At 38.3% G+C, this 15,907-nt stretch overlaps 1 protein-coding gene across 1 annotated transcript in view; it reads left to right on the top strand.

Annotated features, from left to right (window-relative positions):
- The window catches only part of ALDH1A1 (aldehyde dehydrogenase 1 family member A1), a 54,572-nt gene extending 53,936 nt beyond the window's left edge, over window positions 1-636 (top strand). The window contains exon 13 of the mRNA XM_047767776.1: window positions 38-636. Coding sequence (XP_047623732.1) covers window positions 38-110 — 73 coding nt within the window. The 3' untranslated portion in view covers window positions 111-636. The remainder of the gene's footprint in view (window positions 1-37) is intronic.
- The last annotated feature ends 15,271 nt before the right edge of the window (window positions 637-15,907 follow it).

Here is a 15,907-nt window from a genome sequence, read left to right as displayed (position 1 = left end):
GCTGTGCTAAATTCTGTGCATTCTCTCCTCTCTCTAGCGGAGAATATGGTCTCCATGAATATACAGAGGTCAAGACAGTCACAATCAAAATTTCTCAGAAGAACTCATAAACTACAGGATTGCAGAGATGACTCCTCAATGGCTAAACGTCTCCTATAGTGGCTAATATATCATAGTGGGTTTTAAATGCAAAATTGTTCTTTCCTTGATTTTTTAAACATAAACTAATCATAATAGCATTAATACTACACATAGAAAACTTGACATGTAGCTTACACTGAAAGAATCATTTACCTTCTGATAAGTGACCCCCAAGTCCTATCTGTAATGAAAAGAATGGATTTGGATGAAAGATCTCTCTAACTCTGTAATAGTTGTGTGCTTTTCTTTGTAGCAACTTGTCAAAAATAATCATTTTATAGAAGAGGATCAGTTGTTTAGCTTCTTTCCCTTGACAACCCCTTGAAGTACTTGTACCTGTTAACTGCAGAGTAGATGTGCTCTAGTCCCTGTAGTGGTGAAGCCCTTGGAGTTTGTTGAAATGTTTCGTAGAATGTCTGCTTGTGAAATGAAGTAATGCCTGAAACACTTAGTTGTAACCTAAACATAAAGCTTAATAAAAACAACCTTGCATGATTCTTGTTCAGTGTAAATTTTTAAAGTAGAGTTTTGGTTATGGTGATTTACTCTTCCTATCACTCAAAAACAGTGCTAAATTGAGAATAAAGACACACTGAAAAATAGAAGTCTAATCTACTTATTCTCAAATGGGTAAAGAAACACATTTTATTCTCTGGGACAATTCTTGAAATTAATAGCAAACATTTGAGATACATGGCTTGAGTCCTTCAGCAAGGATTTACTGAGTTTCCACAAACTTCTGGGCACTATGTGAGGTGTTGTAGAAAACAGATGAATAGAGGATGGTCCATTATCCAAGTGCATTACTATGGGGAGAACAAACACACTATCCCCCCAAAAAAAGGATGGGGCACATAATGGAAATGAGAATTCTAAGAACCATAAGAGTACAGTGCCAAAAAGTAGAATGACCAGTAACTGATGGACTTGAGAATGCCCTCACGACAGAAATTTGGCTGGATGTGAACCTTAATAATAAGCAGATGTGCAGTGAATAAAGAGGAAAGAAGTTCTATATCACAGTTCCTCGGGACATGTTTAACTGAAAAAAAAGGTCTGTATAATATTTTCCCCTCTTGGAGTTGCAGATTGCACACTGGCATATTCTAAGTTCTGAGAAGACCTACAACTTAGTTTTGTTTAATAATTTTTCTTCCCAAATTTACTTAACCAGAGCCCTTGTATTCTCCTCACCCCCATTTAATACCAATTAACATTAAGAAACCCACATCAGAAGCTGCTATCTTGTCCAATGAAGTAAGACTGAGTGTTCTGAAGAGCAATCTTAGGGTTTTATTTGTTTTGTTTTGTTTTTTTGTCTTTTGTCTTTTGAGGGTCATACCTGCGGCATACAGAGGTTCCAGGATAGGGGTCTAATCAGAGCTGCAGCTGCTGGCCTATACCACAGCCACAGCAACACTAGATGCAAGCTTTGTCTGCGACCTACACCCCAGCTCACGGCAACGCCAGATCCTTAACCCACTGAGCGAGGCCAGGGATTGAACCTGCAACCTCATGGTCCCTAGTCAGATTCGTTTCCACTGCGCCACGACAGGAACTCCTGAAGAGCATCTTAGAATCAAAGGGAAGCAGCTGGGAAAATATCCTCTGTAGAACTAACTGGACCATATTTACATATTCTGACCCTCAGACAAAGAGCTTTTTCTTGTTGTGCTCTTATGTGGATTTAAGCCCAAGTGTAATGTTTTTTGGGTATTACTATACATATTCTAAAGCTTGTACTTCAGCAGCTTAAAATTTAAGCTTAGTAATCTTTAGGATAACATCTGTTTTCAGATTCAGATTTTATATAAATGATTGTTTGTCATTTTACATTAACATGTTAGTGATACTCTTACTAGGACATTATAATAGCTACCATAGTCAAGTGCAACAAAGTGTCGAAGAATGAGATTTATTAACTTCTTAGACTTGAAGTAATTTCACCTCCATTTGCAAGAGTTTCTCAAACTTGTATAGGCCTAAAAGATTTGCAATCTGGACTATCTCATACCATTTGGGACAAAATGACCATTTTGAAAACTGGAGGAATTAAAGTCTAGAGAGAACTGAAAGATGTCAGAACACACTGGGAAGGAAAAAAAAAGCCAAATACAGAGGGGGCTCTGTTTTCTGAAAACCAGACAGTGTCTACATTATGAAAAGATGTATTTAAAAGTATGAATAAATAAATTAATAGGTAGACAAGTAAATATTGTAATGGTTTTGCACCAGACCATTTTTAAATGTAGAACAAAGAGGGATGAACACAGGATGAACAGAGAACAAGACAAAAGCCAGAAGCAAGTTTAAGTATTTTAAAATTAAATCTTCCTTGTATAAATAAGACATTACAGGATTAAACAAAAAATATCTGTTTAATACTGACTTGTCCTGACCCTCTAGACATTATTTGTGTTCCTTCTCCCCTGATATATAAAGTCACACTGGCAACAATTCCTAAAAGCCTGAAAAGTAGAAGGGTATCTTATTAGCCCATGGGCTGCAGGAAATACAGAAAGGAATTTTATCATAAAGAATTCAGCTCTGCAGTCATAAATATGAACTCATTTTCCTCAACATTCACCTGGAAGAAGTATTTTCATCTCCAAGAACCATTTTCATCTCCAAGAACCCCAAAGTTACTCACAGGATTTTGAGGTAACTGGATAGGCAAAAGCAATATCAGGGTTCAGATACGGATTCTCAAAAGTCTAGTGTCTTTTTTTTTTTTCCATTTTTCAGGATACATGTTTCTGGGTTTATTTTAAAATAGACAGTGAGAAATAGGGAGAAAACATGTTTCTTAAACTCTTGTGGCCAACTGAAAATAGTTAACTCAAAGTAGGGAATTTTAGTCATTTCTTCATATAATTTTGGAGGGAGTAATGGACACAAAAGACACCACTCCCTGGATGATGTGCATTATTTTTTGAGTATCTAATTTCACATGGACTTTTATAAGCATACATTTATCATCAATTTAACTTTTATCTTTTTGGGCCTTTACAGAGTATATCAAATAACCAAGTTACTTTTTAACTTAATTCCCAATTAGAATTTTCCTTTTTCTTTTTCTTTTTCTTTTTTTTTTTTTTTTTGCCTTATGTCTTTTAAAGGCTGCACCCATGGCATATGGAGGTTCCCAGGCTAGAGGTCAAAGTGGAACTGCAGCCACCAGCCTACACCACAGCCACATCCGAGCCACATCTGTGACCTACACCACAGCTCATGGCAACACTGGATCCTTAACCCACTGAGCAAGGCCAGGGATCAAACCCACATCCTCATGGATACTAGTCGGGTTCGTTAACCACTGAGCCACAATGGGAACTCCTCATTTGCTGATTTATCTTAGGTTTTTTTTTTACTTTTTTGTAATGCTCTCTGGAGATGCATTTGAGTCTTCCCTTTTTAACAGTGAGAGAATAACTAAGAAGGAGAAGTGGAGAGGAGAGCCAAATTTCCTGGCTACCGAAATTCAGTGACTGCCAGGGTAACATGCTGGGACTATGGCAGTTTGTAAGATACAATCCTGAGTCAAGACACAAATAAGGGAGAATTAGCTCAGTCATCACTCTGATATTCTGTGGGGGAGAAGAAATGGAATCTCTCTTTCTGAAGGCAAGGCCACAGTGTTTCCCAGAGGGGCCTGAAGTTGCTCTAGACCATGTTTCTAATCTAGTCTTTAGGTTCCGGCTGATGGTTTTATTCCAGGGGGGAAATAGCCACATCCATTGACATCTATAAACATTTAGGATAATTTCAAAATCCCAATAAAGTCAACTTTGTAGGTTAATGGAATATCTATGCCAAAAGTGTTGCAATGTTTTTTGTACATTTACTTTAGTGTTACATGCTGACTAGTTTCACAATCTTTTAGTTTAGTTTACTTTTATTTTGTTTAGTTCTGTTTTAATGGACATCTTTGAGTTTTATAGAAATGTTCATAGAGGCTGACATGGCACTATCCTAAAGGGATTTCATTAGAGTTTCAGGATCTTACTTTTTTTTTTTTTTACTTCTGTAAAGTCACTTATTTAAAGATTCATCAGGTCTTGAAAAATATGCTAAATATGAAAATGCAAATCTGATTAGGCCACCAACTAAATTTTTAACTTGTTATCTTAAAATAATTCCCAACTTTTGGAGGAGCTGCAATAGCAACACAAAGAATCCTCATGTATCTTTTGTTCACTAATTCTTAATATTTTCCCACATTTTTCATTCTCATTCTCAATATGCATTCATTTTTTTTTCCTTAAGACAAACTTTTTTTTAAATTTTTTTTATTGTTTTGTCTTTTCTAGGACCACACCTGCAGCATATGGAGGTTCCCAGGCTAGGGGTCTAATCGGAGCTGTAGTCACCGGCCTATGCCAGAGCCACAGCAACGCCAGATCCGAGCCTTGTCTGTGACCTACACCACAGCTCACAGCAATGCCAGATCCTTAACCCACTGAGTGAGGCCAGGGATTGAACCCAAAACCCCATGGTTCCTAGTTGGATTCATTAACCACTGAGCCATGATGGGAACTCCAAGACAAACTTTTAGTAATAACTCTTAGACTTCATGTCCCCAAAATACATCAGCATATTTTTCTAGAAATAATGTAATTCTTTCACAAAGTCACAATTTAATTATCTAACTTGGGAAATTTAACATTGATGAAATACTAGTATCCAATATAAAATCCACATAAAATTTTCTCTAATTGTCCCACTAATATCCTTTATGACTTCACTCCTCCCCCCACCACATACCCCCATGATCTAAAACTTAATTCAGCATCAGGCACTGCAATTACTTACCACAGCTTCCTTTTGTCTTGCTGTCCCTAGTAAGCACGCCCAATATTCAGCCAGGCTGTGTGGCTTGCCTGGCAAGAAGCCTAGAGGACACACAAAACTCAGTGTTACTGAGTTAACAAGATTCAAAGGAAATAAAGAGTTTTAAAGAATAAATACTTCATTTCAAGGTTTGATTATTAATATCCATCCTCTATAGTAACAGACAAGGATATTTATAAGCTGAAAAATATATCTTCTCCCTTGGACAATTTTGAAGAAAAGCTGCATGCTCCCTTGAAGCTATCAGAGACTGTCCCTTGTCTATAGTACTGCAATGTTTCCTTTTGTCATTTAACTTCCTAGCTCACTTATTTGAGTATTTTCCCATAATAACAGGTTGCCTACATTCTGATGACATCTGGGGAGGTACTTTAAACTTGAACTAGTTACAACTCCCTAATCACATAGAAATATTTTTAAAAGACTCTCCTTTCAAAGTGCAATTGTGGTATAAAGATCTTGATCTTTGGAGTCACAGAGATTCTCAATTCTGATTCCACGGCTCACTAGTGGTATTATCTGAGGTCAATGATTAAACCTTTCTCATTTAGCAATCATTCAAAAGAAAATATTTGTTATTAGTATTTGGGTAGAAATATCATGTTCTACATAACCACATGGGCCTTTGGAGCCCAGCAAATTGGTTTCAAATCCCTGTTCTGAACTCACTTGGGATTTGGTACAAGATATCCAACCTCTCTAAATTCCAGCTTCTTTGTCTTTAAAAAGTAATTAATAATGGTATTTACTTAATTGAATTATTCTGAAATACTGTTTGTAAAATGCTTTTAGGGTTCTTAGTATATGATAAGTACCCAACATATTACTGATCTACTGATGAATAATGATAAATGTTACTATAAAAATTATAAATTAATAATGGCAATATTAAACAAAAATAATAAAGTACCTTTAGAGATCAAAGAAAGTATCTTTCTCTTGACCTTGACTTTGTATCTTCTCTATGCTCTTTTGCTCAGTCTTCCAATGACCTAGCTGCTAAGCTAATCTTAGTTAGGACCACATAATTGTGATTTGCCCATCCTTCCCATTATTAAAAAAATCATTCCCTTCAGATAAAAGTTAAAAAGGGTTCAGAGAAGAATGTGAACGAAAACTTGACTTAGAGCTGAGGTTGGAAATTTGAATATATTTAATCCCAAGTGGGGTTAGTTCTAATTAAATGAGCTCAACTGCCTTTCACCCCTGAGTTGCCAGTCATCATGATTAATCTTTACGCTAATAGTCAGGGACAGCAGGACTAAGCAAATGACAAACAGAAGAAACTGGTTTCAAATGCTGCACAGGAACCCACAAAGACATTGGTTACCCAGTGACCGATTCCGAGACTCAGCGCATATGAATTCAATGAGAAGGATTAGTGGACATAAAAGCACATGGCTTAGCATTTGTGTTCAATGTTCAGTCATCCCAAATTCATATAACCACAGAATGTCAGTGCTAGAAAAGAACCTAGTGTTCTTCTAGCCCAATAACTTCATTTCACAGAGGCATGAAGAAATTGAGACACTTGAAAAGTCACTAAATTAACACTGGCAGAGTCTGTCTGTCTAAAGCCCTCTGTACTCTAACTCCTAGTTCTGTGCTATTGCCTGGGTCCCATGTGGCATAGTAGATGTTTAACTGATACTTGATTAAATATGTAGCATCCATTCTATTCCTTGGATCTTAAAAATGGAGTTATATAATATCCATTAAAACATTTTAGTTGTATGTATTTTATTCACTGGAATTTATTCCTTTTGTCAACAAAAGGAAAAACTCGAAATGATACTTTTTAATAACCCTTCAAATAATTTCAATTAGTTATGTTTTTGTTTTTGTCTTTTGTCTTTTTAGGGCTACACCTGAAGCATATGGAGATTCCTAGCCCAGGGGTCAAATCGGAGCTACAACTGCTAGCCTACACCACAGCCACAGCAATGTGGTATCCAAACCACATCTGTGACCTACACCACAGCTCATGGCAACACTGGATCCTTAACCCACTGAGCAAGGCCAAGGACTGAACCCATGTCCTCGTGGATACTAGTCGGGTTCGTAACCACCAAGCCACGACAGGAACTTCAAATTTCAATTAGTTTTAATCATTTACTTACAAAGAAAAGTGCCTTTAGCTACAAAAACAAAAATTTACATTTATTGAACAGTTATTAGACATCTACTGTGTATACTAAGGACTGCAAAAGAAATGATGTGTATTAAGTCCTCATTCTGTGAAAATACAATTCTAGTGGCTGACCAAGGTTATTTGTTTCATATAAAAATGAAAGATCCTGCTCACTCAATGCTTATATCTAATAGAGTAGATGAGAAATATGCACAAAATCATGGAAATAAAAGAATGTACAAAATATAAGATTGATAGCAAAAAGTATGCAGTTGTTTGGAGGGAGGAAAATGGTTTCTCCCTGGAGTGGCTTTTGTGGAGGAGGCAGCATCTGGCCCAGCCAGATATAGAGTAGGACCTGAACAAATACAGATGAAGCAGGAAAGATGTTCTGGCATGGAAATAGGAGTAAAAGTGGAAAAGCTCCAGGTTTATATCATGAACAGTGAAGGTACTGCTTGGTTTGGAAGATGAAGTTGGACAAAGAATTTGGGGAAAGATCATGGAAACTTTGAATTTCAAGCCATAAAAATGTAACAAAGAGAAATCTTAAAATGAATGATAAACTCTTTGAGATTGATTTTTTCAATTAAACTTTTAATTTTTAAATAATTGTAGAATCACATGTAGTTTTAAGAAATAGTAGAAAGAGGTCCCACATACTTTTTACTCAGTTTTCCTCAATGGTAATATCTTGAAAAATTATATTATTATTTTTTTTAGGGCCACACTTGTGGCATATGGAGGTTCCCAGGCCAGGAGCCAACTCACAGCTATAGCTGCCAGCCTACACCACAGCCACAACAACTGCAGAATCCAAGCTGTGTGTGTGACCTACACCACAACTCATGGCAATGCCAGATCCTTAACCCACTGAGTAAGTCCAGGAATCAAACCCGCAAGCTCATGGTCCCTAGTCATTTTCATTTCTGCTGTGCCATGATGGGAACTCCTTGAAAAATTCTAACACAATATCACCACCAGAACATTGATGTCATTACAGCCATTTTCCTCATCACATGGGTTGCTCATGTTGCTCTTTTATTGTTACACCTATGTCTCTCCCACCTTCATCTCTCCCTTAACCCTAACAATCTGTCCTCGATTTCTGTAATTTGCCATTTCAAGATTCATACAGAGGGCAACCTTTGAGACAGGCTTTTTTTTTCCAACCAGCACAATCCTCTGGCAATTCATCCAAGTTACTGTATGTATTGAATCATAACCGTGTAAAATATATGACTGAAATTTACCACTTGCAGGTTTTAAGATACATGTCTATAGAGCTGAAATGTCTTATTGTGTCCCAGCCAAGTTTAGGTTTGGAATTACAGTGAAAGGTGGGTAAGCAAGAGGAGGATCTACTGGCAGAAACAGAAAGTTCTATTTTCCTACTTCTAGAGATGTCATGAAATCTCTGAAGTTCTGCATCAGATTTGAGAAAGTTCTTAAAGTATCCACATTAGAAATGAAAAAAGCCTTGAGCAGGACCCTCATATGAGAGAGTGTACCTCATGTTCTTAGGCAAGCGCAAATAATTATCAACCCCATGTGTCACCCCCATGTGTCTTCCTCCTCCATCTCCATTTATGAGTTCCCCAGAAAGCCTGAGGCTTCATCCTCAGGACTTTTGTCATGCTGGTCCTTATCTTGTCCAATAGATTGTTCCATTCCAATTGCTCCCCCACCCAGAAGAAGGTAGGTAATTGCCATTTGAGCCTAGCTCTTTCTCCCTGCAGCTGATGAATTAGGCTAAGACACCAAAGCTATCAGCATCACTCTAGACCCTCCCTGCAGAGTGAAAGGTACAACTGCCATGGAATACCACAGAACACCATAGGACACCCCAGAATACCTTGTGGTACAAAAGAACATCATGATATACCACAAAACATCATGGGACACAGTAGGGCACCAGAGAATACCATGTAACACTATACAACACCATAGTATACTACAGAACATCAGAGAACACAATGAGATACCACCGAACACCACAGAATACTACAGACCACAAAACACCACAGAATATCATGGGAAACCACAGAAAAACATGGGACGCTACAGAATACTACAGAATACCATGAATCAACACAGACCACCACAGATACCACAGATTACCATAGAACACCACAGCACACCACGAAACATCACAGAATACCATGGGACACCAGAGAATACAATGGAACAACACAGAATATGACAGAATCCCACAGAAAACATGAAATACCACATGATACCATGGTACACCACATATCACCAAGAAATACCATGGAACACCATGGGACATCACAGAATAACACAGACAACACAGAACATGACAGAATAACACAGAATACCATGGAACATCACAGAACACCAAGAAACACCACAGAATACCATGGAACACTAGAGAACCATACAGAAGATGAGAGAACACTGCTAAACCCCATGGGAAATCACAGAACACTATCAGACATCACAGCACATCACATCACAGAATACCACAGAACTCCATGAAGACCACAGAAAATAACAGAATACCATGAAATGAAATACCACAAAACACCACAAAACATCATGGGACACCAAAGAACAAAACATGATACTATGAAACACCACAGAACTTGACAGAATACCACAGAATATTGTGAAACATCCCAAAACACTACAGAATATCACAAGAAAACATGGAACAGCATAGACAACCACAGAATATCACAGAATACCTAGGAAAACCACAAACCACAAAACATCACAGATTACCACAATAGAAAACAACAACCATGGGACAAAACAGATTACCTCAGAACAACACAAAATACCAAACAACAACACTGAACATAACAGAACATTGCATAACACCATGGGACATCACAGAACACCATTGAACACCAGAGAACACCACAGAAGATGATGGAATACTACGGAATACCATGGAATGAAACACCACAGAACAACACAGACTATCATGGGACATCACAGAACAAAAAATACCAGAGAACACTACAGAATACCATAGGACAATACAGATTACCACGAACTATCATACAGTACCACAGAACATGACAGAACACTGTCGAACACTATGGGACATCACAGGATTCCATGGGACACCACAGAATACCACATAACTAGACATAAGATGACAGAATACCACAGAATATCATGAAATGAAACAACACAAAACACCACAGAATACCAGGGTACACCACAGAACATGATAGAATAACAGAGAATACCGTGAAACACCAAAAAATACCACACATTATAACAGAATACCATGGGAAAACACATTACCCCAGAATACCATTGAATACCAAACAATAACAGAGAACATGATGCAACACTGCAGAACACCACTGGACCTCACAAAACTACATGGGAAACCACAGAACACAGGAATGACAGCAAATACTACAGAATACCATGGTATATCACAAAACATGACAGTATACCATAGAACATAATAGAAGACCATGGAACACCACAAAATACAATGGATTACTACAAAACACAATGGTAAACCATTGGGCAACACAGATTACCACAGAATACCACAGAACACCAAACAATAACACAGAACAGGACAGGACACTGCAGAATACCATGGGACATTATAAAACAACATGGAACACCATAGAACACCACAGAACACCACAGAATAACCCAGACTATCATGGAACACTACAGAACACCACAAAAGATGACAAACATCACTGAGGTTGACAGAGTAAGACATAATAGCATGAAATGAAGCACCACAAAACAACACAGAATATAATGGGGCACCAAATAATAACAAAAACCACCACAGAACACTATAGAATCCCATGGAACAACACAGATTACCACAGATATCCAGAGAACAACAGAGAACATGACAGAACACTGCACAACACCATGGTATATCACAGAACTCCATAAGCCACCAGAGAATACCACAGAAGATGGAAGAATACCACAGAATACCGTGAAATGAAACACCACAAAAAATCATGAGAAACCACAGAAAAATACAGAACTCACCAGGATACCATGGAATACCACAGAACATGGCAGAACACCACAGAATACTTTGAAACAACACAAACACCACAGATTACCACAGAACACAATAAGACAACACAGATAGACAACATAGATACCACAGAATACCAAAAAAACAACACACAACATGACAGAACACTTCAGGACACAATGGAATATCACAGAACAACATGGGACACCATAGAACACTACAGAACATCACAGAACACCACAGAACACCATAGAAGATCATAGAATACCATGAAATGAAACACCAAAAAAAAAAAAACAAAACACCACAGAGTATCACAGGAAACCACAGAACAACACAGAACACTACAGAATACCACAGAACACCACAGAAGATGAGAGAATCCCAAAGTATACCACAGAACACCACAGATCACAGAATGCCACAGAATATGATGAAATGAAACATGACAAAATAACACAAACTATCACGGGGCACCAAAGGACACCAAAAACACCACAAACACTATAGAATACCATGGGATAAAACACATTACCAAAGAAAACCAGAGAACAAGAAAGAATATGACAGAACATGTCAGAATACCATGGGACATCCCAGAACCATGGACACCCAAGAACACCCCCAAACATTGCGTGACTACAGCACCTCTCACAGAACCCTTAGCTCATTCCAGGCACTATTCTAAGTGCACCTAACCATTAGCCTATTTCCTCCTCTCTACAACCCTATGAGATTTGTACTACTCTCCTCATCTTGTAGGTGATTAAACTGAAGCTCAGAAAATTTAACTAACTTGACAAAGGTACACACCTAGTAAGTAGCATCTTGAAGATTCATAGCCAGGCTGTCTAACTAGAGAATCTCCCTCATTCTGAACAATATGCCATAATATCTAAGCATCAGACCCAGTCAACAAATCACAAAGTACAGAATATTATTAGCACAGGAGAGAGGCTGTCTTCTCTCTCATTCACTGGCCCTAGCAGTCAAAACTTTACCCAAATATTTCTCTGCCCAGACCTCTGCTCAAAGCAATGATCTCCACAGCTCTGGTGTTCAAGGTCTTATTAGACCAAGTGAAGTGATTATGGTACTTCTGTAACATCTCAAGGCTTTTAAGCTATTCCCAGATGATTTTCAAAGATAAAAAAAAATTTAGTAGGGCTCATCTCTTCCAACAACAGCGTTTCCCTGTCTTTAGGCAAATCAAGTCTCAAGAAAATGGTAGAAGAGGAAATTTTTAGATTTAATAAAGTTTTAATCATTACATTTCGGCTAAGGGAAGAAGCAAAGGAAGTTTGGAGAAATAAGGAATGAAAGCACAGGGAGATTATAGGCAAAGACCCTGAGAAGAGAGGAATAACTACATTTTGTTATAATGTTAACTTTGGTGATTGTAACATCTCATGAGGTGATGGGAAGGAATGGTTATCCCACTGGATATATAAGAAATAAAGTCAGAGCCTTTCAGAGGAACAGCTATGGCAAAGAACAGTAATTTATTGCTGGGAAAGGAGGAAGGAAGGTGTGCTTATACAGAGAGGCATGGGGACATTCCTCCTTCCTGTTGCCCGTGAATGTCAAAGGAGAGCTGTGTGGAGCTAGTTCTGCATGGAGAAAGGGTTCAGGTAAGCGATACAGGGCTCAATACCACTGGAATAACAACCCACAACATCATTCCTAAAGGGATGCTTCCCTAAAAAAGGCTGACCTCCTAATCCTTTTTCATTCTTTTACCATTTCTAATACTAAGCAGAACATAAAGCAGAGTGGGTGGGGAAAGCATAATAAGAATGGAAGGAGCAGGCTGAAGAATGTCTTCTTTCCATCCCACAGGGTGCTTTCTCAGGGACCGAAGAATCTGCTCACAAATCCCTTCATATCTAAGAGATGGACAGAAGCTTCAGAAGAAAGTCTGACTGGAGATGGAAAGGGGACACTAAGGAAATTTCTGCATCTTTCATCCAAAAAAATATTGGAAGTAAAATGGTCTTTAATGAAGAGCCAAAAAGCGCCCCCTCCCCCAACAGGACTTACAGTGTCAAGCATCAGGAAAGGTAAAATCTCTGAACCTTGCAAATCCCAGGTTGGTTCATATAACTGAAACTGAGAGGTCATAGCCCTTCAGGCAGAAAGGGCTGGAGTAGATGAAAATGTTTAGCTACAACCTGCCCTTGGGATAATTGCATGTTCCAAACAACATCAAACAAAAAGGCAGTCTCGACTTTACTGGCATGAAGTGCTATTAGGTTGTCAAGAATCCTGTGATCTCAAACTGCAAAAATAGGCAGAAAATGACTGCGCAGAGGATATTAAAGTATTGCAGGATATTCTCTCCACTGTTACATTATCATTTTTTTTTCCCCTCCAAACATTTGGAATCACATTCTGGAGGTGAAAAGCTGGGTAGGATTTTCCCACAAGGCAGATAATGCAATTTGAAGAAAAGAGCGTGGCTTTTCTGGGCTTATAAAAGTCCCATCAGATCGTCTACTGGTTTATAAGATGTTTTAGAAGCAAAGAAATATAGCCAGCTATACATAATTATACCTAGAATGTAAAAGGGAAGCATTGAAATTACATTTCTGTAAATCAGCCACATTTCAATTAACTTCCCAGGGCTTTTTTGGGTAGTGAAAGATTGTTGCCATAGATTTATATGCAGAATAAAATGACTGCAAAGCCAAACACCTCCCACTAGAAACAAAGTCTTTCTATACCTCCATAGATGGGGTTATAAGTGGAAGAGGATCTACCCATAAGTATCTTTATGCAGATGAATATATTGAGGCTCAGAGAGGTTAAATGAGATGGCTGCTATCACACAGCTCATTAGTGGCAGCACCATGACTAAAATCCAGGGTTGCTGAGTCATAGGCTGGGACATTTCCCAGTATAATTCTACCTGTCACGTTTCTAAACATAAAATCTTCAGGATGGAAATGACTTGCAAGTTTCTGGTCACATGTTATTGGTCATCATTTCATTTTGCCAGCTTGGTATGTGTGAGGAACCAACTTTTATCCATTCTCACTCCATGTGGTTGGGAAAGTGGGAACCCACATACTTCCTCTAACTTCAGGAATGGGCATTAATCCAAGTCTGGTCAGAGTTATCTTCCTAAACCTAAGGATTAGTGTTGAGTTATGCACATGGTACCAGCTAAGCCAGTCAGAACACTATCTGAGGCAATTGCTGGAATTACAGAGAATAATTACTAAGATGTCTGGGATATAGACAATGAGATTTAAGGGATCTAAAAATACATGGCTTTTTTTTTTAACTCCCAATTGTCATATGAAAATACATTTAGTGGGAGAAATTCTTCTAATCCTGCACAAGAACATCAATAGACTGGTGGACTTCTTTTACTCTCAGAGAATAAAAAAAGTTCTTTATATTTTAAAGAAGTAATTCATCATTTAGAACACCAAGACCTACCTTTCCTCAAAGTTTAACTACTTGTCCTTCCCTAATCAGAGGTTGTGGTTGATGAAAACTTACAGACTGGAAAAAAAGGAAGAACACAGTCTTTCCTTCTTATCTCTTCCTTTTCCCAACTGACACCTTACCTTTCCCTAACCTTCTTAGCAGATGCCTTACCCTTTAGGGTCAAATCTGAGATGGAGATAGGGAGGGATGAAAAGGGAAGAGGAAGCAGCACTGTAATAGGAAAAGTTTTATGTGCCTAGTAGTCTGATACCCTGGCTCTGCCCTCTCTGCTTCTGACTTTCTCTTGTGGACATTTTCATGGGTTCTTTGGAAACCTCTAATGCTGGAGTTTCATACCATTCATGCACTCAACCAGATGAACATTTCTTTACTATGCCTAGGGTCTTATTCTTAGCATAGCCATAAAAGGTCAGCAAGTCAAGCATTTTTTTTGACAGACTATAAGACAGCTATCCTGACGATCCTCTCCTATGTAGAGCTCACACACATTCTGTACTGGGCTGAACTCTGCTTGCCTCTCCTTCCCTTACTCCATATTCATGTGTTGAAGTCCTAACCCCCAGTACCTCAGAATGTGACTGTATTCTAATAAAAATGACTTTAAAGAAACATTAAGTTAAAATGAGGCCACTGGGGTGGGCCAATATCACTGGTGTCCTTATAAGAAGAGGTTAGGACATAGACACAGACAGAGGAAAGACCCTGTGAGGACACCTCAAAAAGGTGGCCATCTGCAAGCCAAGGAGAAGGGCCTCAGAAGAACCAGACCTGTGGACATCTTGATCATGGATTTCAGCTTCCAGAACTTTAATAAAATAAATTTCTGTTGTTTAAGCTACCCAGGCTATAGCCAAGTTGTTAGGGTAGGCCTTGGCAAACTAACACTCCATCCAAGGGAAACAGTTCTGATCACTGTTGCTGTCAAACTTTGGAAGTGCAAGCTAAATATAGCTGCAGTTCTCCTTCATTCTACTTCTAGGGAAGCTTATCAACTTTCCTCTCATCCTCTAGATTTCTGAGAGGAGAATCAAACAGTAGTCAAAAGTGGGAGAGACTGATTGCAGATGGCACATAGCAAGCTCTCACAGTAATGTCTTGAAACTTCCCATTCATACCTTCTCACAGTTTTCTCCAAGAAATCTTTCTACTTCCTCCTTAATATTGCATAAGCCAACTCTTTTGTTAAAGACAAAATATTTTAGCATTGTATAATTCATCTTTAGCTAACTTTGCAAATTCCACAAGTGGTTTAGCACCTCCTTGGTAATGCAATAGATATTCAACCTCAGTGATCCAGCTGAAACTTTTATTTATCTAGATATAAAACC

Source organism: Phacochoerus africanus, chromosome 2 (genome assembly GCF_016906955.1).
Source record: "Phacochoerus africanus isolate WHEZ1 chromosome 2, ROS_Pafr_v1, whole genome shotgun sequence".
Taxonomy (NCBI): Eukaryota; Metazoa; Chordata; class Mammalia; order Artiodactyla; family Suidae; genus Phacochoerus; species Phacochoerus africanus.
Note: the sequence above shows the minus strand (reverse complement) of the source record. Positions and strands in the feature narration are given on the sequence as shown.